General features: G+C 39.6%; 1 protein-coding gene across 4 annotated transcripts in view; it reads left to right on the top strand.

Annotated features, from left to right (window-relative positions):
• VWDE (von Willebrand factor D and EGF domains) overlaps positions 1 to 16833 on the top strand; it is a 384361-nt gene that overhangs the window by 81256 nt on the left and 286272 nt on the right. For all 4 annotated transcript variants that reach the window (XM_085630788.1, XM_085630785.1, XM_085630787.1 and 1 more), the window contains exon 3: positions 13865 to 14096. In XM_085630788.1, the coding sequence (XP_085486914.1) occupies positions 13865 to 14096 (232 nt within the window). The remainder of the gene's footprint in view (positions 1 to 13864; positions 14097 to 16833) is intronic.

Raw genomic sequence — 16833 nt, 5'->3', positions numbered from 1 at the left:
TAGAGACACATGTTCTCTAGATGAAGACTTCTCTTAGGATAACATGTGTCCAACATGTTTGATTTCAAAATATCTGTACTTTCTTGGTTATTCTCGGCCAAATATTCAATTTCTCCAACAGATTTCAGTACCCGATTTCTCATTGCTGCAAGGCCTAAACTTGCCCAAATTATTCTTCTTGATTTCGAGTAGAGACTTGCAGAAGATAACCTATCTGAACATTCGTAGGATCCAATTTCTCGATGCGATATTATCTTTAAACTGAAACTGTACAGCTTCTTACTGACAGTCTTCTCGTGAGAAATCTCTTCCCACATTTCTTTCAATTCAGTTTTTTCTGATTTAGTAATGTAAGACGTTACATATCGAGCAACAGCAATGGAATTGTCAGCTACATACTGTATATCCATGTTAGCATTCCACATGGATAAAATGACTGGGTTGTAGTCATTTATATTTTTTGATTCTTCTTTTCTTTTAAGGTTGTAGGTATTCTTAGGTGATTTTCTTGTAATAGTATGTCTTACAGATGACATAAAACTGTTTACTCTTCCATTTGAAAGAACAGGTCTAGGAAATCCAAATCGACATTTAGTGTAGTATTTATCTTTGCTCTTGTATTTCCGTCGACAGTATTTTCCACACCGATGACTTTGGAAACGTAAAACTTGCTCCTTTAACTTTTTCTCTTCTGTGCTTTTTGGTATAGCACATGTTGCATATTCTTCAATGAAAGATAACACTGCTTCATCAGTATCTGTTCCAAACTTTGGGGCATCCTTGATCCACAACAGCATATGAATATGAGGAGCACCTCTTGCCTGGTACTCTTTTCTCCAAAAGAAATCCACTACTTCTCCAAGAGGTGGATTTTTTTTATTGCAGATGAAGGACATCATAGCCTCAAATCTATGATTGAAATATCTGCAAACATTAACCGGATCCAATGAGCACAGTTCTCCTGCTGTCTTGTATTCGATGTTTTTAATGTTTGAATTTGCCTCTCGTAGAAAATCCAGTAAATCATCCCAAGCTTACTCAGCACAGCTTAGGGTAAGGAACCATGTTGGTGTTCCTAAATTCCGTAACATGCATTTTAATTCACCATGGCGTCGGTACCAATATTCATTTGTCCCACGCTGACAACCCATCAGATTGATCAGTTGTGTTTCCAAATGATCATCTCGGTGCTCCACTTTCTCCATAAAATCCTTAGCAGACACATTTTCTAAATGTACTCCACTTTTTAAAATGTGATTTACTGCATATGATAATGCAGACAAGTCGCTTTCAAATAAAAGATGGAACAAATAAGGAATACTTTGTCGAAATCTGGGATCTTCTGCATATAGTCTTGTAGTTCGATACTCAGAAGCTGGAATCTGTTCTGGACATTCGTCGTATCGTCCTCCTTTTCCTGTAGGAAACAGCTGGGGAAAACATCGAGCTTCCAAGCTCTCCTCCCATACGCTCACAGGAGTTCCTTTTGCTTTCTTCATCTGAAACAGATCAATATTGTCTCCCATAACTTCTTTTGAATGAAGAGGATGTATGCTAAAATGTTCATAAATTTCTTCTTCCTTTGACTTGTCCACTTTTTCAATTTGTCCAGTTGGTGTTTCTGTGTCTTCTTGTAAATCTTCTTCTTCTTCTTCTTCTTCTATATAAATTGATTCATACCATTTGTTATTCCTTTTCAAATACAAATTTGCTCTTTGTACTTTCCGTACATCTACCAGCTCCTGCCAAATCTTCTTATTCTTTGTAGGTACACCATTAACCAGAATAACTAATGGTTCAGTTTCCAAAGTATCTGCATCAATAGTTTCCATATTTTTTTTCAAATCCAAAGGCAAATACACCACTCTACCTTTTAAACCTCTCAGTAAATCTGAAGGAGGTAATTTACCAGTTTTGGGCTCCATACGTACTATGGTCTGGAACAGATGAACACATTGAATAAGTATAGACTCATATGTATTTAATTCAGAAAGTTCAGCAGGAATAGCATCCAATTCTAAATTATTATGTACAGCTCTGGTCGGCATTCTATTTTCCTCTAACTTGTTGTAACAGTATTTACAAATACGCTGATCTTCACCCAATTCAAAACAATTTTCAAGAAATATATATGTGGCAAAATCCTTCCACTTATAATTATCTTCATTTTCACTTTTTCTGTAGAGATCAACATTCCTGGTTTGTTTTCTATAATGAGTTCTGCGGCAACAAATACAAGTAATATTTGGTCTTTCATTAGAGATTATTGCAAATTTTGTTATGTGATCATTAAATGTCTTACTTACAGAGGGTTCTACATTCTCTTCCACTTCTTCCTCATTTACTGTGTCCTTTTCTGCACTGTCTTGTTCAGCACCAAAGTAACAAAACTGAATTTCATCAGTAACCTTCTCTACATCTGATACCGATCCACGGAACAGAGCCCTATTCAATTCATCTAACTTTATTGCTGGACTTTTAGCAAAATACAACCGTCTCACAAACTTTCTCATTTCAGTATGATGAACAGCCAGCATCCTAAAATGATGAAAAACACTTTTACACACTTTTTTAGATAGACAAGCCAGAGAATGTCCCTGCAAACCAGTATTCTCTCTCACTCTGCATGGATCTAGACTTTGAAGCACCTTAATCTTCTGTTTTACACTTTTTTTTACTATATTCTCTTAGAAACTCACGAAATTTATCAATAGATTCCTGATGCACAGTGCAAATACTACTACAATTCCAAGTGTACACTGGGGCTTTAGGACGTCTCCCCATAGCCTCATCCGCCATCACTTGTACCTCATCTCTTGGAACCATTTTCTCCTTCTCCATTATACAACCATTTTTCACTTCATAAGCACGACCTCTGGTGTCAACTGCATGCAGCAAACTATTAGTTTGAAAATAACTCTCTTCATTAAAAAAAGGTTCACTACTTGAACTATGCATCCATTCACCTAAAAAATTTTTACAAAAGTTTGTTCTTTTCACTAGTCTTTTCCTCTTGCTTTGTGATTTCAGTACATTGACCATTTTATCTAATGTACGCATCCTGTTCAAAATTAAAATGAATAGTTTCCTTTTTAATTCTAATGCCTTTGCTGCAATGGCTTCAATTTCTTTTTTTCTCTTATGAAATTTAGCCTTATTCTTACATTTCTTCACATCCTTTATCAAATTGGACATAACTCTTCTCTGAAACATTTTTCTATGAATCTCTTTAAACGCTGTTTTTCTTTTTAAGTTAATCTTTATTTTTTCTGAAGGTGTATTTGCATTAACTAAATGCTCAATTTTTTCCTGTTGTTTTCTATTTAAAACATTCTTTCCAGTACAGACATTTTGTACATTTTTCCTTTTTTTGAAGATATTGCTTAAAAAATCTTTTGTCTGCTTACCAGAAGACTTTCTCTTTTTCCCAACTTGAGCATCTCCAACTAACTTAGGTCCTCCAGTTGTCTTCAAATATAGGTTTTTTTTGTGGTTTTTCCTTAGTCTGGATTTTGTAGGCATCATAAATTTTGTTCACTGCTCTTCAGCAATACCTGAAAAAAACTAAAAAAAAATCCTTTAGTTTATTTAAATATAGTACTACATTTTTTATGATCTTTTCAAATCTTAAAATACTATGTACCCCTTTCCTACAAGTGAAAATCACAATAACACCATCACAAATTAAATATCTAAAAACAATTCCTGTGTGCACACTGAGTCATGGTTTGAAATTAGGCAGCAAAACGAAATTTCTTAGCCAATTTGAGAGCACACTTCCTACTGTTTTTTTGGCAAGTGATAAGTACTTTTACAGTCTGACACATTTTGAATCCACTTTTCAGATTCTGAAAAAAGCACATGTCCAAACAGCTTTTTGAGACCAGCAACATCTGTAACCTAGGTGACTGACTACACTCCAGCAAGGGCAACCAGCCTTAGTGATGCTGAATGTATTTGCATTACTGACTGCAACCTCAAACCCCACTCAGTTGTGAATACTGTGCATGATTCCACAGGATAAGCAGCTGGGTGTGTGCTAAGAGTCTGCTTCTGCAGAAAAAATAGCTCCCCCGTTCCATCTAATGCAAATGTAAAATTACCTGAGTAATACGCAATAAATCTCTGTCTATAATTCCTCTTTGCACACAGAGTCATGCTTTGATATTAGTCAGAAAACAAAATTTCTTTGCCAATTTAAAAGCACACTTACTACTCTTTTTTTTGCAAGTGATAAGTACTTTTACAGTCTGACACATTTTTAATCCACTTTTCAGATTCTTAAAAAAGCACATGTCCAAACAGCTTTTTCAGACCAGCAACATGTGTAACCTGGGTGACTGACTACACTCCAGCAAGGGCAACCTGCCTTAGTGATGCTGAATGTATTTGCATTACTGACTGCAACCTCAAACCCCACTCTGTTGTGAATACTATGCATGATTCCACAAGATAAGCAGCTGGGTGTGTGCTAAGAGTCTGCTTCTGCAGAAAAAATAGCTCCCCCTTTCCTACTAATGCAACTGTAAAATTACCAGAGTAATACGCAATAAATCTGTCTATAATTCCTCTTTGCACACAGAGTCATGGTTTCATATTAGTCAGAAAACGAAATTTCTTTGCCAATTTGAAAGCACACTTACTACTCTTTTTTTTTTGCAAGTGATAAGTACTTTTACAGTCTGACACATTTTTAATCCACTTTTCAGATTCTTAAAAAAGCACATGTCCAAACAGCTTTTTCAGACCAGAAAAATGTGTAACCTGGGTGACTGACTACACTCCAGCAAGGGCAACCAGCCTTAGTGATGCTGAATGTATTTGCATTACTGACTGCAACCTCAAACCCTAAAAGTATTCCTCATTTATAACAATACACCTTATTTTATGGTGAAAACATAGTCCATATTATTTTACATGTTCCTCACATTTAAATTTCTCACAAAACGATAAACACAACTTCAACAAAAGGAATTCCAATTCTATTATTCATTTCTTATTTTACCATATACATCCCCTCTCAAACTCATAACTCACCTTTAAAATTAGTTAGTTGTGAAAGAAATGTGGCACTCAAACAGCAGATTATCAGAGCCAGGATCTCTGTTCTGTACACCTCTCTCCTCTCAGCAGAACCAGATAATGGCAATGTTTCCCTCTCTTTTTCCACACATATACGTGTTAATTTCAAATCTCAGTGCTTCCCCCTTTTTTTCAAATGTAATCACACATTTCTATTGGTTGAAAACCAACCCTTTTCCAAAAGTACCATTCCCCCAACTTGACTTCAGCCTAGTACCCTTCCCCCAACTTGACTTCTGCCTGCTACCATAGAAACAGCTCTTGAAACACTGCTGTGTAGAGTTAGGTCAGAAGTTCACCACACAATGTTTCATTTCCAAAGAGCAGGAGTGCTTGACTTTTCAAACCTAACAGCAAATCCATAGTACTGTTCTTTGGGAACACATTTTTCTGTACCAATACAAAACATGCTTCTATAAATTGACACATACAGCCTAGATTTTAGTGTAGAATGGTATGAAACAGCCAATCAGTTCTTTTTATTTTTTTAAAAATATGTATGCCTCCATTTCCAAACTGTCTTTCATTTCTTTTTCCCATTCTACTGAAATACACCTCCTGAGTGCATCCAGTTCTCCTTTGAAGATGTTCACAGTGTGGATTGTAGGGCACAGCTATGTCTTCTGGAGTGAAAAGTATGCAGAGAAAATAGGTATGGTGAGAGACCTTGCTTTGCCAAATGTAGACATTAAATGGATTGGTCAGAGAGGGTTAAAGTGGCACCAATTGATGCCATTGGTGAAATCCTTCATGCAAATCCAACACCCTGACCTCATAATAGTGCACTGTGGTGGCAATGACCTAGGCACTTTGACTGGGGTAGGTCTGGAAATGCTTATGAAGGAAACCTTTGCACAACTGTTTTCACTTTTCCCTAAAACAGATTGACAAAGCAAGAAAGCACGTCAACAAATCTGTTTCTGCTTTCCTCCGAGACTATGGTATGGGTTCCATTTACCACAACAACTTGCGTTACGACATGCAAGACATTTATAGAGGAGATGGTGTACACTTCACTGATGAAGGGAACAGAGTCTTCCTCTTGAACCTTAGACTCTGCATCGGTACTTACTTGTAGGTACCACTAAAAAATCAAATCACTTCATAAACACAACGGCTCTTTTTAGAGCCCCCTAATATCTAAACACTTAAATCTCAATTTTATTTCTTTTTTTCTACCGTACGCGTACGGTAAGCTTACCGTAAGCTTACCGTACGCGTACCCCGCGATTTTTTTTTAAATTAATGTTTTTTTTGTACTTTTCTGTCCTTCTTTGACCCCCTTTCAAATGTTAGGGGGTCTGTAACTCTCTTCCTTGCCCCCTTTTCAAGTTATCACCCTTTTTTTTTCTGTGTGAAACACACAAAATGGCGGCCGCCGCTTCCTGGTTTCGACCGATTCGAATGTTTACTAAGATCTAACAGCCAAACAGAATCGCGCTCGCGCACGTCACCGTACGCGTACGGTAAGCTTACCATAAGCGCACGGTAAGCGCACCGTAAGCTGGCTCAGATATATATATTGATTTAAATGCTATTTTCTCAGGAACTACTGAACAGATTTACACCAGACCTACAAAAGGCACTTCCTTGACCTGAGGACTACCTCTCTGCCAAATTTCAAGTAACTCTGTTCAGCCGTTCGGGCTGTAGCTGTGTCTAAAGGTCCTATGGAAAAATGCATGGGAAAAACGCGTTTTGGGACCCCCCTTTTTTCTCAGCCCCCGCTTGACGAATCCCCCCGAGACTTTCAGGGTAGGAGCGTAGCGTAGCGCCCCACCTATTTTGAAAAATTCGCGAGGATTCGTAGACCGGCGCCAAAGTTATTCCAAATAGAATGTTGCGGTTTTCCTATGGAAAAGGGGTCCTAACTATAACTACCTACTGGCGACCGCCAGTAGGTAATATATATATATATATATATATATATATATATATATATATATATATATATATATATATATATATATATTTGTTCATTCGTTTCCCCGTAGGGCTGGGTTCTCGCGCACTCCCGGAAAGAACAGATCGTCACCAATTCATATCATCAAGTTTCTTTCTTTATTTACAGCATGCCAGTTAGAAAAAGCTTTTTCTAACTGGCATGCTGTAAATAAAGAAAGAAACTTGATGATATGAATTGGTGATGATCTGTTCTTTCCGGGAGTGCGCGAGAACCCAGCCCTACGGGGAAACGAATGAACAAATTAACCACGGCTTGACCCTGCCGTCTCTGAACGCACCGCCTGAGAGCGCCCTGTGATTTCCGAAGTGGGTCGCTTTGTGAAAATATATATAAATATATATATATATATATATATATATATATATATATATATATATATATATATATATATTCTCCTCGTTCAAATAATAAGCTCTTAGTTTGGATGTAGCCACTTGGGTACAGGTGTATCAAGGTGATTTTCTATATAGAGAAAAAATACAAAAACATGTTGCTGGCACCTGCGTGCCCCATGTGTTCACTTACTTACCCCTGCAGCCCCCAACGAAAATTAATGTGGGCTAATAAAATGAAAAAAATAACATTAAAAATAAAAAAATAATACTAATGAGCGGCAGAAGCTGCTTGTTTATTAGTCACTGCTCTGGCATGGAGCACCCCATAATAAATTAAATAAAAAAATTCAATCCTGGGGGGCCTCTAGAAGGGCCATGGATGCCACCAAGTATTTTTTCTTTTATTATTGTGGGGTGCTGCGGGGATATCTGCAAACCCCCAGCAACATTTATTAAAAAAAAACCTGTAATTCCCCAGGGTCATTAAATCCACGAACCCAGGAGAGTTTAGCATTTTTTTTAATGCACTGGAGCTCTAACCACTGCAGGTGAAGTCTACGGCCCTCTTGTGGTTGTTCTTATGGCTGCATTTGGTGAGCTCAAAATTATAAAAGATTCAAAAAAGTTTTTTTTTTAAACTTTATAATTATTTTAGGACAATCACTTTTATTAAACATTGCAATGCATACATTCATGAAATGTACATTTGATTATAGTTACTGGTGATTTTATTTTACAAAGACAATAGATCCGCTTTATATATGTTGACCCCGTCATAAAGCCAATAGACCAACTTTTTATATTTTGGTGTTCTGAATAACACCCTATATATTGTAACATCATATGGTCAGGCTGCACCCAAACTTTATGTTGAAAAAAACATAGAAAATCCGTAAAACAAAGGTTAAAGTGGCGTTATAATTAGCAATTGTAATAATATGTTACTTTACATTTTTTTAAAAGCCTTAGAAATTCACTGAAAAAAAGAAAGGTTAAAGAGACGTTCTAGTTATGCAAAAATGTCATAACATACCACTTGAAATGAAAATAAATTACTGAAATCCACCAGTTATAGTTATCTCAAGTAACCAGAACTTGTGATCTAAAGTAGCTATAACTAGTGCCCTCACCATGCACAGCTAATTACCTCCTATATTACATGACCTGTTCTATGACCTCATTGATAACATCACTGCAACATCAGATATTTCATCATTGAGGACAACACTGTGCATACCGGGTACACACGTTATAATTGCTTCAGAGCAATAGGGAAATACTATGGAGTCCACCATGAGATGACAGAAGACCCAAAGACCACAAAGGAATGACCGAATGCTCACCTTTTTAATACAGTGGTAGACCTCCGGGAGAGTGGTATATTGAGACAACCAAGAATTAACCACGGGCCAGTTCTTTTGAGGCACCTGTGGAATCCACACAGAAGCCACACAGGAGTGACAGAGGGCCCACCTATTTAAAGCAGCTAGGAGCAAGTAGGATGAGGACCAGAAAGAAGGGACTCAGGCCAAGACGTTTCTAAGCACTAAAAGTGCATTAACAAGAAGTATGCCACAGAAAGACACAAAGAAAGTGAATTATTATTTGGAGTGGATATTAGTCCAGCGCAAGTAAAAAAGTCACTAACCTGTTAGGCCCAAACAATTGTTTCGAAAATGTAAACTTGCGTTCAACCCATGACAGCTATCACACAGAGCAGATCATGTTAATTTAAAGAGAATTTTTAAATCATTTAGAGGTACCAAAACATTAAAAAGTAAAAAAACATGACGCCATCAAAATCCCACTGCTCAGATACACCAAGTGTATTCATACCGGTCAAAGATTTTACAATCAGACTTTGTTTCTGAAATGTAAGTCCAAATCCCCCAGTAGAGCAAGGTTGCAGATTTATATCCGCAATGCTGGATAGCCACTGGATGAGGCCTGCTGAAGCCATTGGTTTTGGCAGTAAAGCTCCGCACAGGAGAAATTGAAATTTCACCGCCGCTAATCTCCTCATTTCAGGCAGATTCAATTCACACCTTTGCTCCTGAAGATCACTACATTTGGACTTTGTCTTTTTTATGGCACTCAGAATCCTCCAGCGGGGCAAGCCTGAAGCTGTATTCAATGAAGTTACATCAAAATTGGTCGCAATTGCGTTGATGCCCCACTGATTCACCAGAGGTCTTGGAGTCCATAACATTTCTAAGTCCCAACTTTTCAGACTTTGTTGGAGAAGTCCCGCTAGACACAGTCGAGCACACCAGGACCTCTGGGATACCACAAAGGGGTCAGGACATACTCCAGTACAGGCTACCTGTTCAGAAGGATCCAGTCCAGTTCCACTTGTAATTGGTTAACTGATCTTTGAATAAAAAGACTTCTTGCAGCTAGTTATGTCCCTATAGTCAAACATGAAGTCAGCAAACTGATCTTTTGAGTCCACTTCTTAATCCTGGATACAAGTAAGTGCAGGTCGGCTGCAAATCAAAACTGCAGCAGTCATGCTACATTGGTGGGCCAGAAGCCATGTTTTCAATGGCACACTTGTGGATGGTGCCATAGGTGCTGCAATTTACAGGTGACATTAAACTTTCCATGCCATGGATTTAGTTTCCACACCATCCACTATGGCCTTTTAGGATAGTTAAATATGCAAGTCGTGTACCAGCCATTTTTTATAAGTTATGTGGAAAGAGTATATGCAATGGATACTGGTGTGCAAAGTCTAAATAATGGAAATGAAATTCTGCAACAAAATGTGGGTTACCACCAAAAAATTGAACTTTCTCACAGTTGCCCTTAATATTGCCTCCTTTCACATGTTTGCCTGGCTGTCCTGTGAGGACACAATAAGAAGGACTAGATCTACATGAAGGAGAGAAGCCAGACAAGCTGGGGAAAACATAGGAAGAGACCAGTGCAAGGAGCCTTGTGGAGTCAGTGTAGCATGTATAAGACAGCTAACAGGCCATGTCCAAGCATCCAGTGTGGCTGAAAACATTACAAATGTATGTATTGTAATTAGAGTGTATAAGTCCTTTGGTCAAAGAGACCAATTAAGACTTTAGACTCCTGAATTTTTCTATTAAAAACAGATTCATTTTAGCTTTTTCTCAACTAAAATGGCCTCCACTGTATTAATCTGCAGTTTTTTTAGCAGATGTTCCCAAACCAATAAACTTTAAGTGACACTACTAACCTTGAAAACATGGAATGCAAGGAGGTTTAAAGTTCTGTGACTTCTATGGAACATGTGTTCCGGATCTGGATGACTGACGTACAGTACATCAATATTCCATTTTTGATGTCTCCAAGTATCTTAATTTGTGGACATTTCATGTTTTACTTCCTAAAGAGCATATATGATATTATTGAACATGCCTTCCCTCTTTCCTATCAGGCTACTCTCATCATGCCTTTGGAAAGCTGCACCGCCATGCTAATGTACATTTTCTAGCCAGCTTTGTGTCTGTTTTTTCTTACGGAGCTGAAACATTCTGCTATCTTTTTAGAAGGCTCTTACTTTAACTATAGACTTTGCCAACGTCGGAGAGAGCTTCTGATGTCAGGAGTCACCAAAATGTACCCTATTTTGTGAGATTGACTAATGCCATTCTACTCTGGCTATGGGGGACCAATAGTGGAGGCAGGGTTGTTCTAGCCAAGGGCACCATTTTACCTGTACCCATGTCGGATGCCTGCATACCAGCTCCCTGCTGTAAAAGGCCGATTCAGATTCAAACAACAGAGGCATTTAGCCTTCTTAATGTCCGGGATTTACGTGAATGTATGTGTGGGTAAGTGGCGTTTTTAGACTTTGGAATGGTAACTGCCCTGAGGAAGAGATTTTTAATTCCTGTTTTACGCAAGTTTAATTTTAGGAATTGTAGACCTGCACTTTAGTTTTTTCAAATGTTGGGTGATCCTCTGGTGTGTTACTCAATGGTGTCATCCCTCTGGTTTGCACTGAAGAAAAGGCGAGCTGAGACACTTTATGAAAACTGTTCTTCGAGGTTCTTCCTTCCATTTTTAAGATTTACTGATTATGTAATTTTAATAAGTGGTTTTAGAGATGAGATAGTTTTTTAATAATGCAAGACTATTTTTAAAGATATTTATTGCTAGTTCTTATTGTTGGTTGATACATTTTATAGTATTTGAGTTTAAATATGATTTGTTTTTTAATGTTATTTATATCCTTTGAAATATAGTTAAATAAAGAAATTGACTAAATTACTTTGTAATGGAACATTTTGATTTATAAATGTCCCCAATTTTAATCTATAGGCTCAAACTATTTTATGGAGGCATCTTCAATTCATCTGAATCCTTGTGTGCCACAGGAATTTAAGTCAAAGTGAAGACAGGATACTAGCATCTCAGTCAGTATCCCATTAAACACACTGTGTTTTTTCAGTGGACCATAATGCTGGTAGGAGATGTTAAATAGGTAGTGGTGATCACCTGGATGCCAAGTAGGTGGGTCTCTCTAGGGCTTTTGCATGGCCCCCATTTCCAAGGCTAGTCTTGGCAGCCCATGGTCTCAGTTGGGTGATGTGGTAGCCACTTGATTTCTGGGTTTCAGTGATTAGACATAACTTGAAGTGGGCTGTTCTCCACTGCATTCACTGAATATCAAGATGGCACCTTTAAGTGATGCGGTGCTTTGATGCCCTGCCCTCTGTGTAGCATTGATACACAAAATGAGGGTGATCGTCAGCAAGGGTAAATGTTCAAGTGGTTGTTGTCAGTGTGCAGCCTCTACACGAAAATACACATCTGTTTCAAACTAGACATGCTGTGAGTCCACCCTTCTTCACCATCCGGGGGAGGCAGTGCAGTGTGCTGTGACGACCACTGGGGAACAGAAACAGGAATTGCTCGGGAGGCAAGTGTGACTGCTGCAGTCCCTAATTACATTCAGGTTTACTAAACAAAATGTGATTTAAACATAAACCTATTTAATACAAAATGAAGAACTAAAGAAGTGGTGAATCTAAAAAACAGTAAATAATTTAAAAGACCGGGGCAAGGAAGTGATGGTTAAAAGGCAATCCCCAAGAGAATGTACACATTCAGAGATTTAAGTTAAAGATGATATACCACAAGCACCTTACCTGATTAGTGTTATCTTCTTCTTGCAAATATTGCTTGTAGAAGGGTGGGAATAATGTTATGGTGTCAACTACAGAACTATTTCCTCTGGTACCAATGAGTGAGAAAATTCCTTATCCATTGAATCTGCTAAGAACCCACTCCACTTCACCTTGTACCTGCAGTCCTGTCAATGTCCATAAATGCATATTGCAAAATCCACATCCTTTTGTGCCAAACAGCTGTGTGAGTGTCCTCTTTCATCAACAAGGAAGGTCCAGACTTCCACTCTCGTGTGTGGGAGTGAAGAGGAGTATCTTCACTGATCCACTATGATATAAGTTTCAAGAATTTAATGGGAAACATGAATTATGAATGATCATACAGAGCTGTTTTAAATTGACTGGACGAGGGTGAAGCTGGAGGTCACCTTGCATGTGTGTTTCAAGATTAGGTAAATACATAGTGGTTCATGTGTGCCACAATACACAAACCTTGTTCTTTTAGTTCATTAACTCTCACATTTTCATGGTAATCTTTCAAAAAATGTTTCTGTCCATCACATTGATGTTCATCTTTCTTCTGCCATCTCATTCTTTTTTTTCTCCTTCTCTCTACTCCTTGTCTCCTTATTCTTATCCCTGCCTGCATTTCCTCTCCTCACTCTGTCCAGACTCTAATTAGTCTCCTTTTTTCCTTCTATTTCCCTCTTCTCAGCAACCTTGTTCCTCTTTCTCCCATGTCCTTCATTTACTGCTTAAATCACCTCTTCAGCAGTGTCCCCATCTCCTCAGCATTCCCCACCTCATCAGTTCACTTTCCACTCTCCTCGAGTCTCTCTTCAGACTCATAAGATCTCCCTTGCCTCTGTTTAGCAATATCATTTTCCTTCCTTCACTCTGATCTCCTTCTCCTAAGCTATCTATCTTACCATATTCTCATCACTCTCTTTCTCTCCCCTGCACTCAGTCTTTTTCATCCACAGTTCACCCATGCCTTGCCCACCACTGAAGCCTCCACTCCTGTATCTGTGAGATAGAGAGCAGAAGGAGCCGGCATGCCGGGCACAGCCTGTGGAATTGACTTGGCTCCTGACTCTGATACAGTCAAACCAAGCCATAAAGGCAGAGACATGCTTCCTGTCTGCAGATTCTGTACCAAGACAACTTGATGCAGCACGGTCCGGCAGAGGCTGATCTAGTGTCATAAGGGAACGTCTCCAAATTTATGTATTTGTCTGGTCAAATTAGGTAGTGAAATATCTACTTTCTCAAACTGTTTCCCTTTCTAATACTAAAAGTCAGAAACATGTAACAGCATAAAGATTATATCTGAGTGCACTACTGATGTTAATTCTAACTTCTTTTCTTTCATGCAGATGAACCACTGTGGTACCCAAGCACCTGTCTGGTTGTCTCTGAGGGAGTCTGAATCCCTTCCCGGACCTGGGGAGATCAAGCAACTTACAGCATGTGCAACATGGCAGTTCTTCTTCAGCAGCTCAAAGGATTGTTGTCTCTTTAGAATTCCCGTTACCGTGCGGAACTGTGGTGGTTTCTTCGTATACCTGCTACAGCCTACTCAAGGATGTATGGGATACTGTGCTGAAGGTGAGGAAATATAATATATGACTCAAAGGAGCACGGTTGGGACAGAAAAGTCACTGCGTGGTAATGGACATGCAGCCCTGCCCTGAGTGCCCAATTGTATTATGGTCTGGATACCTAATACTGATACATATATTCACATATTATGTGTGTGTCCCATGACATAGGCCAGTCTCACGGATTTCGGTAATTGCTGGACCGAGAGGGGCACCCAAAGCGCTACCCCCATCAGGGTGGAAGGCTACTGCCTTCACCAGGAGTTAAGCAGCAGAAGCACAGTGGTGGCAACATGCCATGTAGTGATCAGTAGGATCTTTTTAATTTGGGTCATTTGAGGGAGGCTTTTCGGCTCACTCGTTTTTAAAGTTTCACTACTGTGTAATTAACTCATCCTTGACCTACATCGGTTTGGTGTGAACTGCTACACAGTGCCGGAGTGTTGTATCTGAGCTGGATGTATGTGTGCCTATGAGTTCTTCAGTACATGAAGGATGTAGTGATGTGGATGGCTACAGCAGTCGACCTCAAAGTTGGGGAACCAGGTTCGAGTCTCAGCAGGGACGCTGAACATCCTGTGGTTTTGGGCAAATCACTTAACCGCCCATGCCTAACAAAATGAATGTGTTTGTCTGTAATGCAACTGGGTCTCATGTAAAGCCCTCTGGTACCTTTGGGTCACGTTTGCGCAATGTAAAACAAAATAGAAAAATGCATGTGATGGGTGTACATGTACCTGTGATTTTTGTACAATAAATGAAGGGTGCAGTGTGTGCATATGAAATGCATGTACTGGGTGTATGTGTACCTATGAGGTGGTACAGTGCATAAAGGATAGAGTGCTCTACAGTGCTTTCTCCATGATTTTGTAACTTTTTTTTAGGCAGCATATTACTCTCGTCTAATGCGTAATTTGAATTGTGTCGCATCCAGGAGTTTATAGCGGGCCACAATTGGGTTGTAGCTGAAGGCAGTGCAAGTTTCTCTCAGTGGGGCAGTATGGTGTTCAGTGGAGGAGAGGATGTGGTACTATAGTCAGAGCTGCCGAGTTTGGAACTTGGGAACCAGGTTCAGCCTTTATGACCAGTCCACCGGGCCACTCTCCTGAGGGAGCACATTCCCTTGCTATACCTTAGAAGACCTGGTGTCTTTGCACCATCATGCGTACCCTAACGGTGGCAACTGTGGGTTAACCGTAAAGGCCTGTCAACCACAATCCATACCGAAGTTCACCTCGAGTCTTGCAGGCAGGCCTATGAAGCAGCACACCCTAGCGCGACAGTCGCTGATGTCACAGGACCCTTGAGCAGGGTGGCTCTAGGGTGGTGCGATCACACCGGGCGCTGACTTCGGGTCGGGTGACATGCTAGCAGAAAAGTTTCATAGTATGGTGCAAAGTGGGAATCTTTTCACTTGCTGGCTATTCCCTTGTAGGATCCTCCTTGAGGAAAAGACTTGGAACAACGTGAGAGTGTGTCCAGAAAAAAAATTCATAAGAAAAAAGCTGAAGGCAGAAACACCGAGGTCCTAAGATCCAGCTGTAGAGAAGATGGAAAATACCCCACTAGATCAGTTAACTGAAAAGCTGCTCTGCGCAGCAGCCTATGATAGTATGCAGTCAGTGTGTGTCCCGGGCCAGTCGAAGTGGTCACTTAAGTTTTACTTGATAGTTACTGTAACACAGTAGTTAAGCAGTACGGAAAAGGTTAAATTAGTGAAAGTAACTACTATTAGCATAACCACAGCCGCCATGCCACCATCACCATGGTCCTGAATATGCCGCCCGTGGGTGACGGTGCCCTGGCGTGGTAGCCCAAGCCAAACCAACAAATGCAAATCGTGACTCCACAGTCCACCCTCGGAATCCATCAGACTGTTCAGAGAAAACACAGACCCTCAACAAACTCCTGTAAGAACACGGGGGTTTGGACAAGATGCCTGCCTGCAGTGCAGTTTCATTTCTCTGGATTGCTTCATGTGACTGACTGCCTGGAATCAACGCGTCCTCAGTTATTTTGAATAATGAGGTCATAAAAATAACTTCTCTCTCGTAACTGAAGAAAACAGATTGTGGTGTGCAATTCATCGTCGGCTGCCTCAAGCCACTTCCCTTGTGCAGACTGTGGCTGGGCTCTTAATTGCCATTCAGCCTTTAATATTGCAAATGCGCATTCAAGTTGTGTATCACTTGATGCATTTATTTAGCATATTTATAAATACATAAAAAGGTTAAAAACACGCCGGATACGTGAATAGCCGACATAGTGAACAAAGGCACAATGTGAACAGAATGTGGCCTCACGGTTATGGTGGTAGAGGTAGGAACTGGGGAACGGTGTTTGAGTCTCCGCAGGGACGCTCAAGAATGTGTGTTTTTGGGCAAATCAGTCAATCTCGCTGTGCCTAACATACATGATTGCGTGTGTATTTAATGCAGCTGGTGCTTATGTAAAGCAGTTTGATACCTCAGGGTCTAGTTAGCGGTAGATAAAACTCCACATATAATGTGAGAATGAAGTGTAAAAGGTAAATATAGTAGTGAACAAAGGCAGAATGTGGCCTTACGGACAAGTAACGAATAAAAAGCGAGCTATTCAGGAAGGTGCCTTACAATTTGCAGGGACTTTAGGCTATAGTCCAAGTTGTAGCGCTTTAAAATGCGAACGTAATGGTTGTGTTTGATGTTACAGTAGTGTGCAGAAGACAGGTGTGGTAAATAAATAAAAAAAGTATTTGTACGATT

This window comes from Triturus cristatus, chromosome 10 (genome assembly GCF_964204655.1).
Source record: "Triturus cristatus chromosome 10, aTriCri1.1, whole genome shotgun sequence".
NCBI lineage: Eukaryota > Metazoa > Chordata > Amphibia > Caudata > Salamandridae > Triturus > Triturus cristatus.
The sequence above is the reverse complement of the archived record's forward strand: the minus strand, read 5'-3'. Positions and strand labels throughout refer to the sequence as shown.